General features: G+C 48.9%; 1 protein-coding gene across 1 annotated transcript; it reads left to right on the top strand.

Moving 5' to 3' along the window:
• Window positions 1-1319: 1319 nt before the first annotated feature.
• LOC141471438 (homeobox protein NANOG-like) lies at window positions 1320-3905 on the top strand. The gene is made up of 4 exons (XM_074157986.1): window positions 1320-1491; window positions 1902-2170; window positions 2916-3005; window positions 3489-3905. Exons 1-4 carry the CDS (start codon window positions 1320-1322, stop codon window positions 3903-3905), a joined length of 948 nt encoding a protein of 315 aa, XP_074014087.1.
• Window positions 3906-11714: the final 7809 nt, after the last annotated feature.

Here is an 11714-nt window from a genome sequence, read left to right as displayed (position 1 = left end):
GGGGGGGGGGCTCAGGGCACCAGCTGGGGCTCGTTTCTCATGATGACAAAAGAAGGAAGGAGGAGATATATGGAAGTCAAGGGAGGCCCCCCTCATTGCTAGCTCCAAAAGATTTTTCAGCAGGGCAACAGGTTAGGAGCTGCTCCCCTGCCTTTGTACACAGGTGGGTGCCCGCGTCCTGTTTCCTTGCACTGGGGGAGGTGGGGAATTTGTTTGATGTGTCCCATGCCCTCATTTGTACTTCTTCCAGGTGGTTTTCAAGGTTTTGTAACTCCCGGGCTGTGAGATCTTCCCAATAAGCTTTTAATTTCCTTAAAGGAAGCAGTAATAGTTTGGGGGGGGTAGGGGGGGGAAGTGTATGTTCCTCAAGCAGACCGTAGACCCTGGCTTCAAACCCTTACGATCTACAAGGATCCCTTTTAGCTGCACTGCCCTCCTTTCCTTTGGGATCTGACTGGGTGATTCCCACCTCTGTCTGGTGCATAGCAAAAATAAACTTTGGGGTTTGTTTTTTTTTTTTTTAACTAACACGTCTTTCAAAAGCAAAAAAAAAAAAAAAAAGTCAAATGGCTAAGGAAGCTGGAAAAAGTTGAAGAGCCATTTCTCGGTGTCCCTACAAAACAGGTCTGTCTGTCTCAGCCTTGGGCCAGCCGCCGGAGAAGCAGCTTTTTCTTTGAGCCCTCTTCCCTGCAATACAGACAGGGCTCTGTAGCGGCGCCCCCCCCCACCCCCCCCCCCCGCCCCCAGCCCGTATTCACTTGCGGGGAGGTGGAAGGCTTATCTGTTTGCAGTGATGGTTGCGATCTGCAATGCAGACACGCAGAGTCTCCGCATGCCCCGGGGCAGGTTTTGGGTTCCCCTCCATTCTTTGCATTAGGGTGGGGACCAGAAAGGAGGCGGAGGTGGGGAGAAAAGAGTGTTAAATGTGGGGGTGGGGGGTGTCTGCCGAGCCCCGTCCCACTCACCAGGCGGCCAGGGGGCCTTCTGTCCCCGAGGGGGAGACAATGCTCTTCCTCCCACCCCCTGGCAGGGAGAGGTGTGCTGGCAACAACGGGCCGACCCCCCCCGCGGCACCTAGGAGCTAAGCTGGGAAGCGGGGCCTGGTGTCCCAGCCCTCCCCCACTCTCTGAATACCCCCAAAGCCCCTCCCCTCCAATCAACTGACTTTTAACATGACAATGGCCATGACAATCCCTTCTAGCCGAGGCCAGGCTGGGGAGGACATAAAGCATCCCCCCACCTCCGCCTAATGGGGTACCCGCCTGCAGCCTCTACCGCCACCTCGCCGCCTGACCGGGGCTGGGGGTCCCGGCCCGGCCATGAGTGCCCACCTGGCCATGCCACCCTACTTGCCCTACCCCGGGGCGGTCAGGTATGGGGACTATTACTGGCTCTCCCCAGGCAGCATGGACGGCGTGCCCGCCGAGGAGGCTCCGGCGGCGGATGCCCTCCCCTTCCCCGCGGCGGAGAAGACGCCCACCAGCCACACAGGTAGGAGCCCGGCCCGGCTGATCCCGGGGGAGCGAGGGGGCTGCCCTCGACCTGGGGAAGGGTTGGGGAGTGGGTTGTGTCCCTTGTGTGTCCCTCCTGGCCCGGGGAAGGAGGGAGATGCCGGTGCTGCCGGCGGTCCTTCGCCCCGGCGAGGATGCCACGGGCGCTGCCCCGCTGGAAGCGGCGGCGGGAACCGGGATCCGGGATCCAGGCGGGACGGGGCAGAGGGGCGAGCAGAGAGGGGTCTCGGTTCCGCTGCCCCGGGGATACCTGTGCCCGCTTCTCTGCGCTGCGTTGCCTGCAGCGGTGGAGCCCCTCCAATCTTAAATCCTCCCGGGAAGCTGGACTTCGAAGTCTTTGAGTCTTCTCCACCTGACCCTGCTCACCCCAGTTCTCTCTCTTTTTCTCAGATGTCTCCCCGGCTTCCTCCAGCTCTGGGACACTCATCCAGTACACCCCCGACTCTGCCACTAGCCCCACCGCAGAGTGCCCATCTCCCCATCCCCCTTTCCAGAAGGCCAAGGAGGAAGGTGAGGGTGTGGTGAAGAAGGCCAAGAGCCGCACAGCCTTCTCCCAGCAGCAGCTGCAAATTCTGCACCAGCGGTTCCAGAGCCAGAAGTACCTCAGCCCACAGCAGATCCGGGAGCTGGCTGCCGCCCTGGGGCTCACCTACAAGCAGGTGAACATCTTGCTCTGAGCAGCTGAGTTGCATCCCTGCTTGCTGTGAACCGGTCTTGTGAGCAGGGCTTTTTTTGGTGTTTTTTCTTAGACTCCAGAGATGAGTTTCTTTCATGGTCTTGTTTATGCCATTGCTTACATGAGAGAGCAGAGGGTGTGAAAACTTATGACTCAGGCTTCCTCTTATGTTTGGTTCCAGCGCTATTCACCCACTCCTTGCAGGTGTTTGAAAGCACATACAGAGCAGGGCCATGCAGAGTCTGCTTACTCTTCTCTGTGGACATGTGTCGTCTCTGAATGTGAAAAGTCAGTGGCATTGCTGTGCAAACAGCCTTTCTTAGTCAGTGGCACCTGGGTCTCTCCCTAGGGAGAATGTCCTTGCCCCACCAGCTACTGAAGGAATGACTCACTCCTGAGTCAGCACTGATCTTGGCACAGCAGTGAGATGCTGCTGCCGTACAAGATGTGTTTCTGCAGTTGTCCTGGCCTGTCTTTCAGGTAGGGTTTTTGATGCCGTGAAAGATCTCATGGTGATCCGAGGAGTAAGAGTGTTAGTTTTCAAGTCTCGGTTCCGATTCTATGGCTACCTGGGTCTGCTGCATTTCGTTAGCTGCTGAAAAACAATATACAGTGTTAAAAGCCAAGCAGAAGCTGGATTATAGTAGAAAGCAAAACATCTTTAGGATGTGTAATAAGCTCTGAGAATTAATTTCTAATGCCCTATGTCCTTTCCTCATCGCTTCTAGGTGAAAACATGGTTTCAGAATCAACGGATGAAATTTAAACGTTGCCAGAAGGAAAGCCAATGGGTAGAAAAAGGAGTGTATCTACCACAGGTGAGATAATTCCCACTTCCCCCATCACCACCAGCCAGTTCCTCCAGTCTGGACAGAAGTGTATCATGTCCAACCTGTTAATTCGAACAATGCACAGGACTCAGTATTATCAAGCCAGGTGTATTTCTCATAATAGTGCTTACAGTGCCATCTATTGTAAGCCTGCCCTGGCACTCAAAGAGCTTCCCTTCCAGTCGGCTTATCTCTCAGCTGAGGCTAGATAGAAAACAAAATAGCCAAAGAAGGCCAGCAAGGCTACTCATGCTGTTTTTCTCCCCAGCATGGTCCTTCCAGACATGTTGAGTTGGAGATCCCTAATTTAAGATCTTGTCATCTCTGCTATTATTAGTCTATAGTGGGGACAATGAGTACAAAAAATACACTATTGTTTGGCGTGGGGGAGAAAGGAGGACCCATCCCAAAGAATGGGCACAGTTGGGGTGGTGCTCTGCATTACTGAACAGCCTTCTCTATTTCTCCTAGAATGGGTTTCATCAGGCTGCGTACCTGGACATAACCCCCCCGTTTCACCAGGGCTTCCCTGTCTGTGCCAGCAGAAACCTTCAGGCTGTGACCAACGTGCACCAGGCTTACAGCAGTGGCCAGACTTGCGGGAATGGGCAGAGCCTGTACTCGTTCATGGCTGTGGAGGATGAGGGGCTCTTTGGAAAAGGTGGGACAAGCTGCAATACCCAGCAAGCCGTGGGTTTATTAAGCCAGCAGATGAACTTCTATCATGGCTACCCTGCTGATGTGGATTATGGCAGTCTGGAGTCAGAAGACACCTACAGCTTCCAGAGCACCTCTGATAATGTCACACCGTTCTCGAGCTCTCCTGTACGGCATCAGTACCAGGCCTCTTGGCATCCCCTTGGGACCCAGAGTGGTTATGAGTCTTAGACCTAAGTATTTTTTCCTCCCTTCTCCTGTTTTCTCTCATGGGGTTTCTAGGGTCTCGACTCAGGGATCCAGTTTTTATTCCTTTCTCTTGCCCCTCCTCCCCTACTCCTGTTTTAACCACTGGTGGGGCTCAGCACCCTGCTGCCTTGGGCCAGCTTTCTGTTTAAAGGCACCAGCCTGTTCATGGCTAGCCCTTGGCAAGGGTGTTTTGTGTGCGGGTAGATGAAACCTCATGCGTGGAGGGGAATGTGCAATGCCACAGCCAAGAGCAGCAGAGGTGGTAAAGGTCCATGTTTGCCAGCCAAGTCTTACCTTCCTCTGCTGCCTCTTTAGCAGGTGATCTCGAATCCTTGCCCTCTGTGTCTTGCAGCAGAGCTTTGCTGGAGAAGAAAACCCTGTATTTCAGCATATTTCTGCTAGATATACCCTGTTGTAGCCCAGAATCTTTCCTGCTGTCCTGCCTATTTCTGTAGCTACCTCAGTCAGTTAACTGCTAACAGGCTCTTCATCTGCATCCTCTCCTCCCTCGCTGAAAAGCTGTATGAGATCATCCGATCTCAGATGACTTTATCCAATTACTCTCAGCACCCCCTACTGGAGGGGTCAGCACCTGTTTACCCCTTGCCTGCTGCCCTCCCCGTGTACATAGGGCAATTGAGAGGAGGGGGAGGAGCAGAAGAGAGAAGTGGGGTAGAATATTGCCCGTATTTCACATGAAACAGGTTTCCAAAGCTGCTAACATACTCGTGCCTGTCAGCTGCTTCAGTTCTGGGACTGTCCCCACCCAGTTTAGATCTTGCCTTTCTACATCTCTCTGCTTGAGAGACTGTTGGCTTGTCCCAACCTGCAAATTGCAGCAGAGGGTAGCCCAGATTGTCATTGTTGGAAGTGTTAGGAGTGGCTGTGTGTAGTCATCTTTGGAGTGGTGAGAACAGTCTGCTTATCTGTACATGGTGGTCCCCTAGCACTTCACAAACACAGCACCACTACGGTGCAGCTTTCTTTGGGGTAGAGGCGGGCAGCTAGGTAAAGGACTCAGTTATTTTAAAGGTTATGTTTAATGTCACTTATCGTGGAACCTGGATGTCGGGAGTGGGGAATCCTGTTGGGTCCTGGTGGAGCTGTCATCCATGGGGCAGGATGGTTCCCCACGGTCTATTCTAATCCCAGTTTTAAAAGTGTAAACTAACAGGATTTTTGTCCCTTCCCCAGGGCTTAGTTGGATCTCTTCTGTATTGTTCTGCTGAAAAGGGCACTGGCTGCTGCATCTGGCATAAGTACCCAAGCTCTGGGGGAGGCGAGAAGTTTAGAGAAACCTAGTTAGACAAAATGAGGAAAATGCCAATTAAAATTTTCAGTTTCATTTTTTAAAAATAACCGAATCATTTTTTCCGGTATGGAGAAACTAAAGTCAGCTCCAACCTATGGGAAACTTGACTGTTTTTTTTTTACAAGATGTGGAATTGCAGAGTCCAGTCTGCCACTGCCCAAGAATACAAAATGGCATGAGCTGGCAAGCGTAAATGAGATGGTAAAAGCTTAAATACCTCTGTGGTAGAGGTTTGGGGGGTTTTTGTGGTTAGTGCACAATTTTTACTGCAACCCTGTCTTCAAATACCTGCACAAGGGTTGTATATCGTAGTTAAATTTTCACTGCAAAGGAGGCGAACATCTGTTGTTGTTCCACAATAGTTTTTCTTAAACTGTATTTTCTTGCAGTGTTCTCAAGCATGTTTTATGTTTTATGCATGTTGTCTTATTACTTTGTTTCTGCTTGATGTTCTTAACAAACTTGTTTGAATTGAAAATAAATTACTTTATTTTAATGTTGAAACTGTGTCACCAGCTTGCATGGGAACAGCCTGGTGCGAGGACGGTTATTCTGCCCAGGTTAGACCAGCAGTCCTGAGAAAAGGAGGGGGGAAAAAAGTAACCCTACTGTGTTTCTTCCAGAAGTAGGATCAAGCAACTGTTTAAAAGGACTAGGTCGCGGAAGCGCATCAGCCTTGTTTTTAACATGCAGGTGTGTTGCCTAGTGCAAGAGGGGGCTCCAGGGGCAGGCAACTGGACTACTAGCTGCAGTGATGTGCAGCCCCATAACGTGCTTGTATTAGTCCTTAAGCTGCAGTGCTCCAAAACAGATGTTTAAGTAAGAGGGTAGGAGCAAAAGAAAGTGTCTTTTGAGATTGTGTGGCCACCTGCTGCTGCTCCAGAAGGTCACAGTAAGAGGTCTGGAAGTCACAGAATCATAGAATGGTTCTGGTTGGAAGGGACCTTGAAGATCATCAATTTCCAACACCCCTGCCATGTGCGGGGACACCTCCCACCAGACCAGGTAGGTTCTGCTTCATTGAGGCTGCAGCTCTGGAGTTCTTGTGCTAACCTCAAATGGCAGCACAAGTTTGTGCATAAGTAACTGAATCCTGCCTCCAGCTCTGAAACAAAAACTTATTTCTTTCCCTGCTTTACCCCAAGGCAGCATTTATCTCCTCTTAGCAGCTGGGAGCAATATTATCTCTTTGGGTTTAATCCCAGGTCCTTTAAAGGACAGTACACCACCAAAGCCTTTCATCTGTCTGAAAGACAGTTAGCTAAACCAGCGGCTGACTGCTCAGGCTCGAATTGTCACAGGGTCTTTGCTGACCAGAACCTGCTTGTGTGGGTGCCAAAGCATGTCTGCTTTCCTTCTGCAATAGTGTAATGATCTGCTTCCTAGGGTGAGGCGCAATATGTGCAGGAAGGAGAGGGAGTGGAGGTTTGAGCTTCCAGAGAAGAAAGACAGGCTGAGTTGTCCACGTGTGGGTTGCCAGCCTTCAACAGTAGAAAAAAGTAAATCTGACCTGGAAGAGGGGGAAATGCCAGGTTCACACGGTTTCCTGGATTACACCACAGAGCCTTTCTCATCGTGACTTAAGTCTCATTTCCCAACATCAGTTAGGATGAATTCTGAATAATGATCTAGTAGTAGTGTTAATTTTAACAATTCCCTTGAAAAAAACAAAGCTGGACCATATATGTATAAAAGTCATAGATACTAAAGCCTTGCCTTTCAGCTTTAAAATTAATAGCTTCCAGGTTTGGGGGCGAAGGGGGTGGTGGTGTTTGGGTTTGGTTGTTTGTGGGGGTTTTTTTGTTGGTTTGTTTTAAGATGCAAACTTTAAAGAAACGTACAACGTGCATGGGCCTTTGCAGAATGATGGAAGGGGTGCTTGCTACAGATTACCTGCGTTGCTTGGGCATGTTTCTCTTCCATGCTTCTGCCACAAGGGTAAAGACGTAGCCAGAGCTCAGCTGGCTCCCGCAGAAGCAGATGTTGCTGCTGGGATGTTTAAGGACTAATACTGGGATTGAGACGACTTGCTCTGCGTGCTGTGGTCTGTATTACTGCATTTACCATGGGACCATTCTGCACCAACGGAGCGTTCCTTTACGGGTGCATTATTCCCCTGGTTCCTCAGCCTGGGTTGCAAGGGCATGTAGTTGCAGAGCTGGAGGGAACGTGCAGAGTGGCTGTTGTTGGAATTCTGGCAAGTGGGCTGGAAAGGACTGCTAGTAGGTCAAAAAGGGTTTCTAAAAGCTGTGGAATGAAGAGTAGGGCTCTGCTTTTTCACAGTGCTGGAGATCTCCTGTTACCTTCACGTGCCTGAGTCACCTCACCACGTGAAAGAGCTGCACGCGTAATTGCAGCGCTACTACCAACGTGGTGGAGCTGTGACTAATCCCTCCAGACTCGAAGTAAGTACATGTCAGCAAAAGCCCTTTCTGCTGAGTTACATTGCATCTCCCTCTGTTAGGACTGTCGCTTCTTGTGGCTGTGCTGTGTAACAGTGATTTCCGCACGCTGCAAACATAGTTTGCCTTGCCAGCAAATCTTTTTAGCATCAAGCTGTAAGCTCATATGGAGTTCTTTATACGTACTATAAAGTACTTTATACGTACAGCTTGTGGAAATACACTACGCTTTGACAGCATCTCTGCAGTGTCCACACTCCAGTTTGTCAGTGCTACAGATGTAGGTCCAGTGGTGGAGCGAATCCCACCCAAACAGAATAAATTAGATCTAGTACAGACTATGTAGATCAGGGTTTATTCTCCAGTTTACTGGGTTCCAGCCTTTGCTGTCCCATAGGCAAAATGCCAAGCGAGTACAGTGGTGCAAGCCATCTCATTCCTTGCTCTCTGCATCAGCGTGGCCTGCAGTGATGTTTCTTACAAGCTGCTTCTTACAAGTTTCTTCTGAGTGGCCCATGAGCAAGGGCTCCTAGCCACAGTTGTCTCTCCAGTGCAGATAAAAGGCATGATCTTTGCTTTAATATGTTCTTCCCTACAGGCACGTGTAAGCATTATATTTAGTTATCTAGCTACACTGCATCACTCAAATGCTGAGCTAACAGGGTTTTGAAAATTTTCAGTAAAGCATTGCCACACATCTGTTTGGCCCATCATCAGTGGCCAGCAGCATCTTGTCTGAGCAGTCAAAAGGCATGAAGGACCCAAAATCACGGCACTGATCTTAAACAAAAAAAAAAAAAAAAAAAGTTTTTCCTTCCCTGTGAGGGCCGTGTTATCCTCATGCTGTCCAAAGTTTTGAAGAGCACCCTCAGGTTGTATCTGTGAATCTCTTTCATAACCAGGCTAGAATTAATTTCTCACATTTAATGGAAGTCCGTCTGCTCACAGACAAGGTGTCTCTATAGCAGCTGGGTTGTGTCTGAATCACTAAATCTTTTACAAATCACAACATCATGACTGCTGCCTTGGGTGAGCCCCAAGATCCTTCCAAGTCATTGCTAGATACTCGTGAAAGACCAGAAGAGAAAGCAAGTCCCGAGTGTCCCCCTCTGGCTGGTGGTGGCTTAGGGGCTGCCTGTAACAGGAGCTGCATTCCTGCTGGTATTACACAGAGCATCGGGAATGCAGACGTCAGTGAACTCCCTTCCTGGAAGTTGCTTACTTGCCTGTTTGAATTGCTGCAGGCTTTTGGTCTCCAGAACCACCTGTGGCAATAAGCCCTGTCTTCGAATGATGGCCTCTGAAAAATTTTATGGGTCTCTTGAGGAAACTGCAGGATTTGGTAGTGTTTGTTAGCACAGCTTTGCTGAAGGTCAGTAGTAGTGAAATCCCAACTGTTGCTCTTACAGCCAGCATCCTTCTGCAAGCCAGTCCCAGAGACTTCACACCAAGATCCTGCCTGTCCTAAAGCATCCCTGAAGGAACAGGGCATGACAGGTGACTCCTTTTCCAGAGAATTATTAGCGAGGAACAGTCACAAGCTCAGCATTTTCACCTACAGCGGTATTTTATGGGGAAGCATGGGAAAGCTCCAGATGATAGTCAGGTTAGTAGCAGCACTGATGGCTCCAAAGGAGCTGAATAAACTCCTCCTGCTCGTGTGAGACCCTTGATAATTGCTGCTATTGTAGTCCACCTTCAGATGTTAACCAGCACCTTTCAGTTAAGTTTTCAGTAAGCAAGTTTGCAGATGACACCAAGCTGTGTGGTGTTGTCGATACACCAGAGGGACGGGATGTCATTCAGGGGGATCTGGACAGGCTGGAGAGGTGGGCCCAGATGAACCTCATGAGGTTCAACAAAAGCAAGTGCAGGATTCTGCACCTGGGAAGAAACAATCCTCAGTATAAATACAGCCTGGGGGATGAGGTATTAGAAAGCAGCCCTGAGGAAAGGGACTTGGGGGTGCTGATGGACGAGAAGCTGGACATGAGCAGGCAATGTGCTCTCGCAGCCCAGAAGGCCAATCACATCCTGGGCTGCATCAAAAGAAGTGTTGCCAGCAGATCCAGAGAGGTGATTCTGCCACTTTACTCTGCTCTGGTGAGACCTCACCTGGAGCACTGTGTGCAGGTCTGGAGCCCTCAATATAGAAAGGACACGGACCTGATGGAGCGGGTCCAGAGGAGGGCCACCAAAATGATCAGGGGGCTGGAGCACCTCTCCTATGAGGACAGACTGAGGGAGCTGGGGTTGTTTAGCTTGGAGAAGAGGAGGCTCCGGGGAGACCTCATAGCGGCCTTCCAGTACCTGAGGGGGGCTACAGGAAGGCTGGGGAGGGTCTGTTTCCAAAGGCCTGCAGTGACAGGACGAGGGGCAATGGCTTTAAGCTGGAGAAGGGGAGATTTAGATTGGATATTAGGAAAAAATTCTTTACCATGAGGGTGGTGGAACACTGGAACAGGTTGCCCAGGGAGGTGGTTGAGGCCCCTTCCCTTGAGATATTCAAGGTGAAGCTCGACGAGGCCCTGGGCAACCTGGTCTAGTTGGGGGTGTCCCTGCTGACTGCGGGGAGGTCGGACTAGATGACCTTCGGAGGTCCCTTCCGGCCTGGACCAATCTATGAATCTATGAAGCTAACTCAATCGATTCCCACCCCTCTGGTGGAGCAGTGGTTGCAAGAACATGTCTTTCCCAAGCTTAGGTACTTAACTTGCTGGGTGTAGGACACTTGTGTTTGGGCTGTGTTTTAAAATGGATCTCCAAAATTATATGACTTAGAAATTAGCCCTCCAAAAGACCTTATTTTTTCCCAAATCATGCTGATTATACAGTTTACAGTACAGCTCTATAAACAGTGGAGCTGAATAGCCGAAGGGTCAAAAAGTGGCTGCATGAGGGAGTGGAGGTGGGAACAAACGGCTATGATGCACAGGGACATAAAACAACTTTGCCAATAAAAAACCATGCCTCTTATTACACTAGTTGCAGACATAATCCCCTTCATTTTAAGCTCTTTTTTTTTTTTTTTAACCATGACAGCTACTTCATTGCATTAAGATAAAGTCATTGTCATCATCAGAGTGATAGAAAACCTGTGACTCAATGAACTGGGGCTCTGTTACTAAATATACCTTGATACACGCATCTGGTTTTAGGTACACTTATATAGTATTAAGTTTAGAAACGATGGTACCTCTGTTTTAGCTAGTCCCAGTATTAAATGTTGCTGGGTAGGGGAAATTGTTAAGGTGAGTGGTAGTTACTCACATCGTCCTTTGACTCTAGATACCTGATGTTGCCAAAAGTCATGAAGCTGATCCACTAATAGCACAGAAAAATCTCTGTTTATAATTTCAGAGTCAAATCAGTAACAATTACTGTAACAACTGTACAGTAACAGCATACGGTTGCTATGGCTATTTTTGCTCCATCTGGATTTTATATTGCAATGCTCTATTACAGTGGATAAAAGATATAGAAAAATACATAATCCATTTTAAAAATTTTTATTATTTGCCAAATTGAACACACTTTAATTTTCTTGAGGGAAGGCACAGGAAGACACAGACTAGAACAAAGGGCTTATTTACCATGTTGATGCTTATAAGATCATCTTACAAGCCTTTCTGCAAGCTACTTATCACATCTCCTTTCACTAGACACTTCTTCAATTCTAAACCTTGTGGCTGACCTACAGAACTGGTGGTCTAACCATCAGATGGATGCCTTGTGTGTGACAGTAACTTCTCCAACTTCAGAGAAAGCACCAGTGTGACCAGCACCTCTCCATACAGCCCATGACTTCATTTGTTATTATACACAACTGTACAGTGATATGTAAGAAAGAGATCCCCAAAGGAGTCTGCGCCTCCTCTGAGACAAGTTACAAGAATTTAGAAGATCCAGGGAATAATCTAGGTAGCCAGATCTTGGTTCTTGCTATAAGGGAACTTGTCTGTGCCAATAAAGAAAGGTGCACGTGTAAGGACATACAAACCAAGGGCTGTGTGTACCTATACGGGCAAAAAGGTATCTGCATGTCTGTGTGTCTATGCATGCTTGCAGGCACGTTTG

The sequence above is a fragment of the Numenius arquata genome, chromosome 1 (genome assembly GCF_964106895.1).
Source record: "Numenius arquata chromosome 1, bNumArq3.hap1.1, whole genome shotgun sequence".
Classification (NCBI taxonomy): domain Eukaryota; kingdom Metazoa; phylum Chordata; class Aves; order Charadriiformes; family Scolopacidae; genus Numenius; species Numenius arquata.
The sequence above is the reverse complement of the archived record's forward strand: the minus strand, read 5'-3'. Positions and strand labels throughout refer to the sequence as shown.

Coding starts and splice junctions, on each gene's coding strand:
- LOC141471438 (XM_074157986.1), top strand. CDS start 1,320: ATGAGTGCCCACCTGGCCATGCCACCCTACTTGCCCTACCCCGGGGCG. Junction 1,492..1,901: donor GACGCCCACCAGCCACACAG/GTAGGAGCCCGG, acceptor TCTTTTTCTCAG/ATGTCTCCCCGGCTTCCTCC. Junction 3,006..3,488: donor AAGGAGTGTATCTACCACAG/GTGAGATAATTC, acceptor TATTTCTCCTAG/AATGGGTTTCATCAGGCTGC.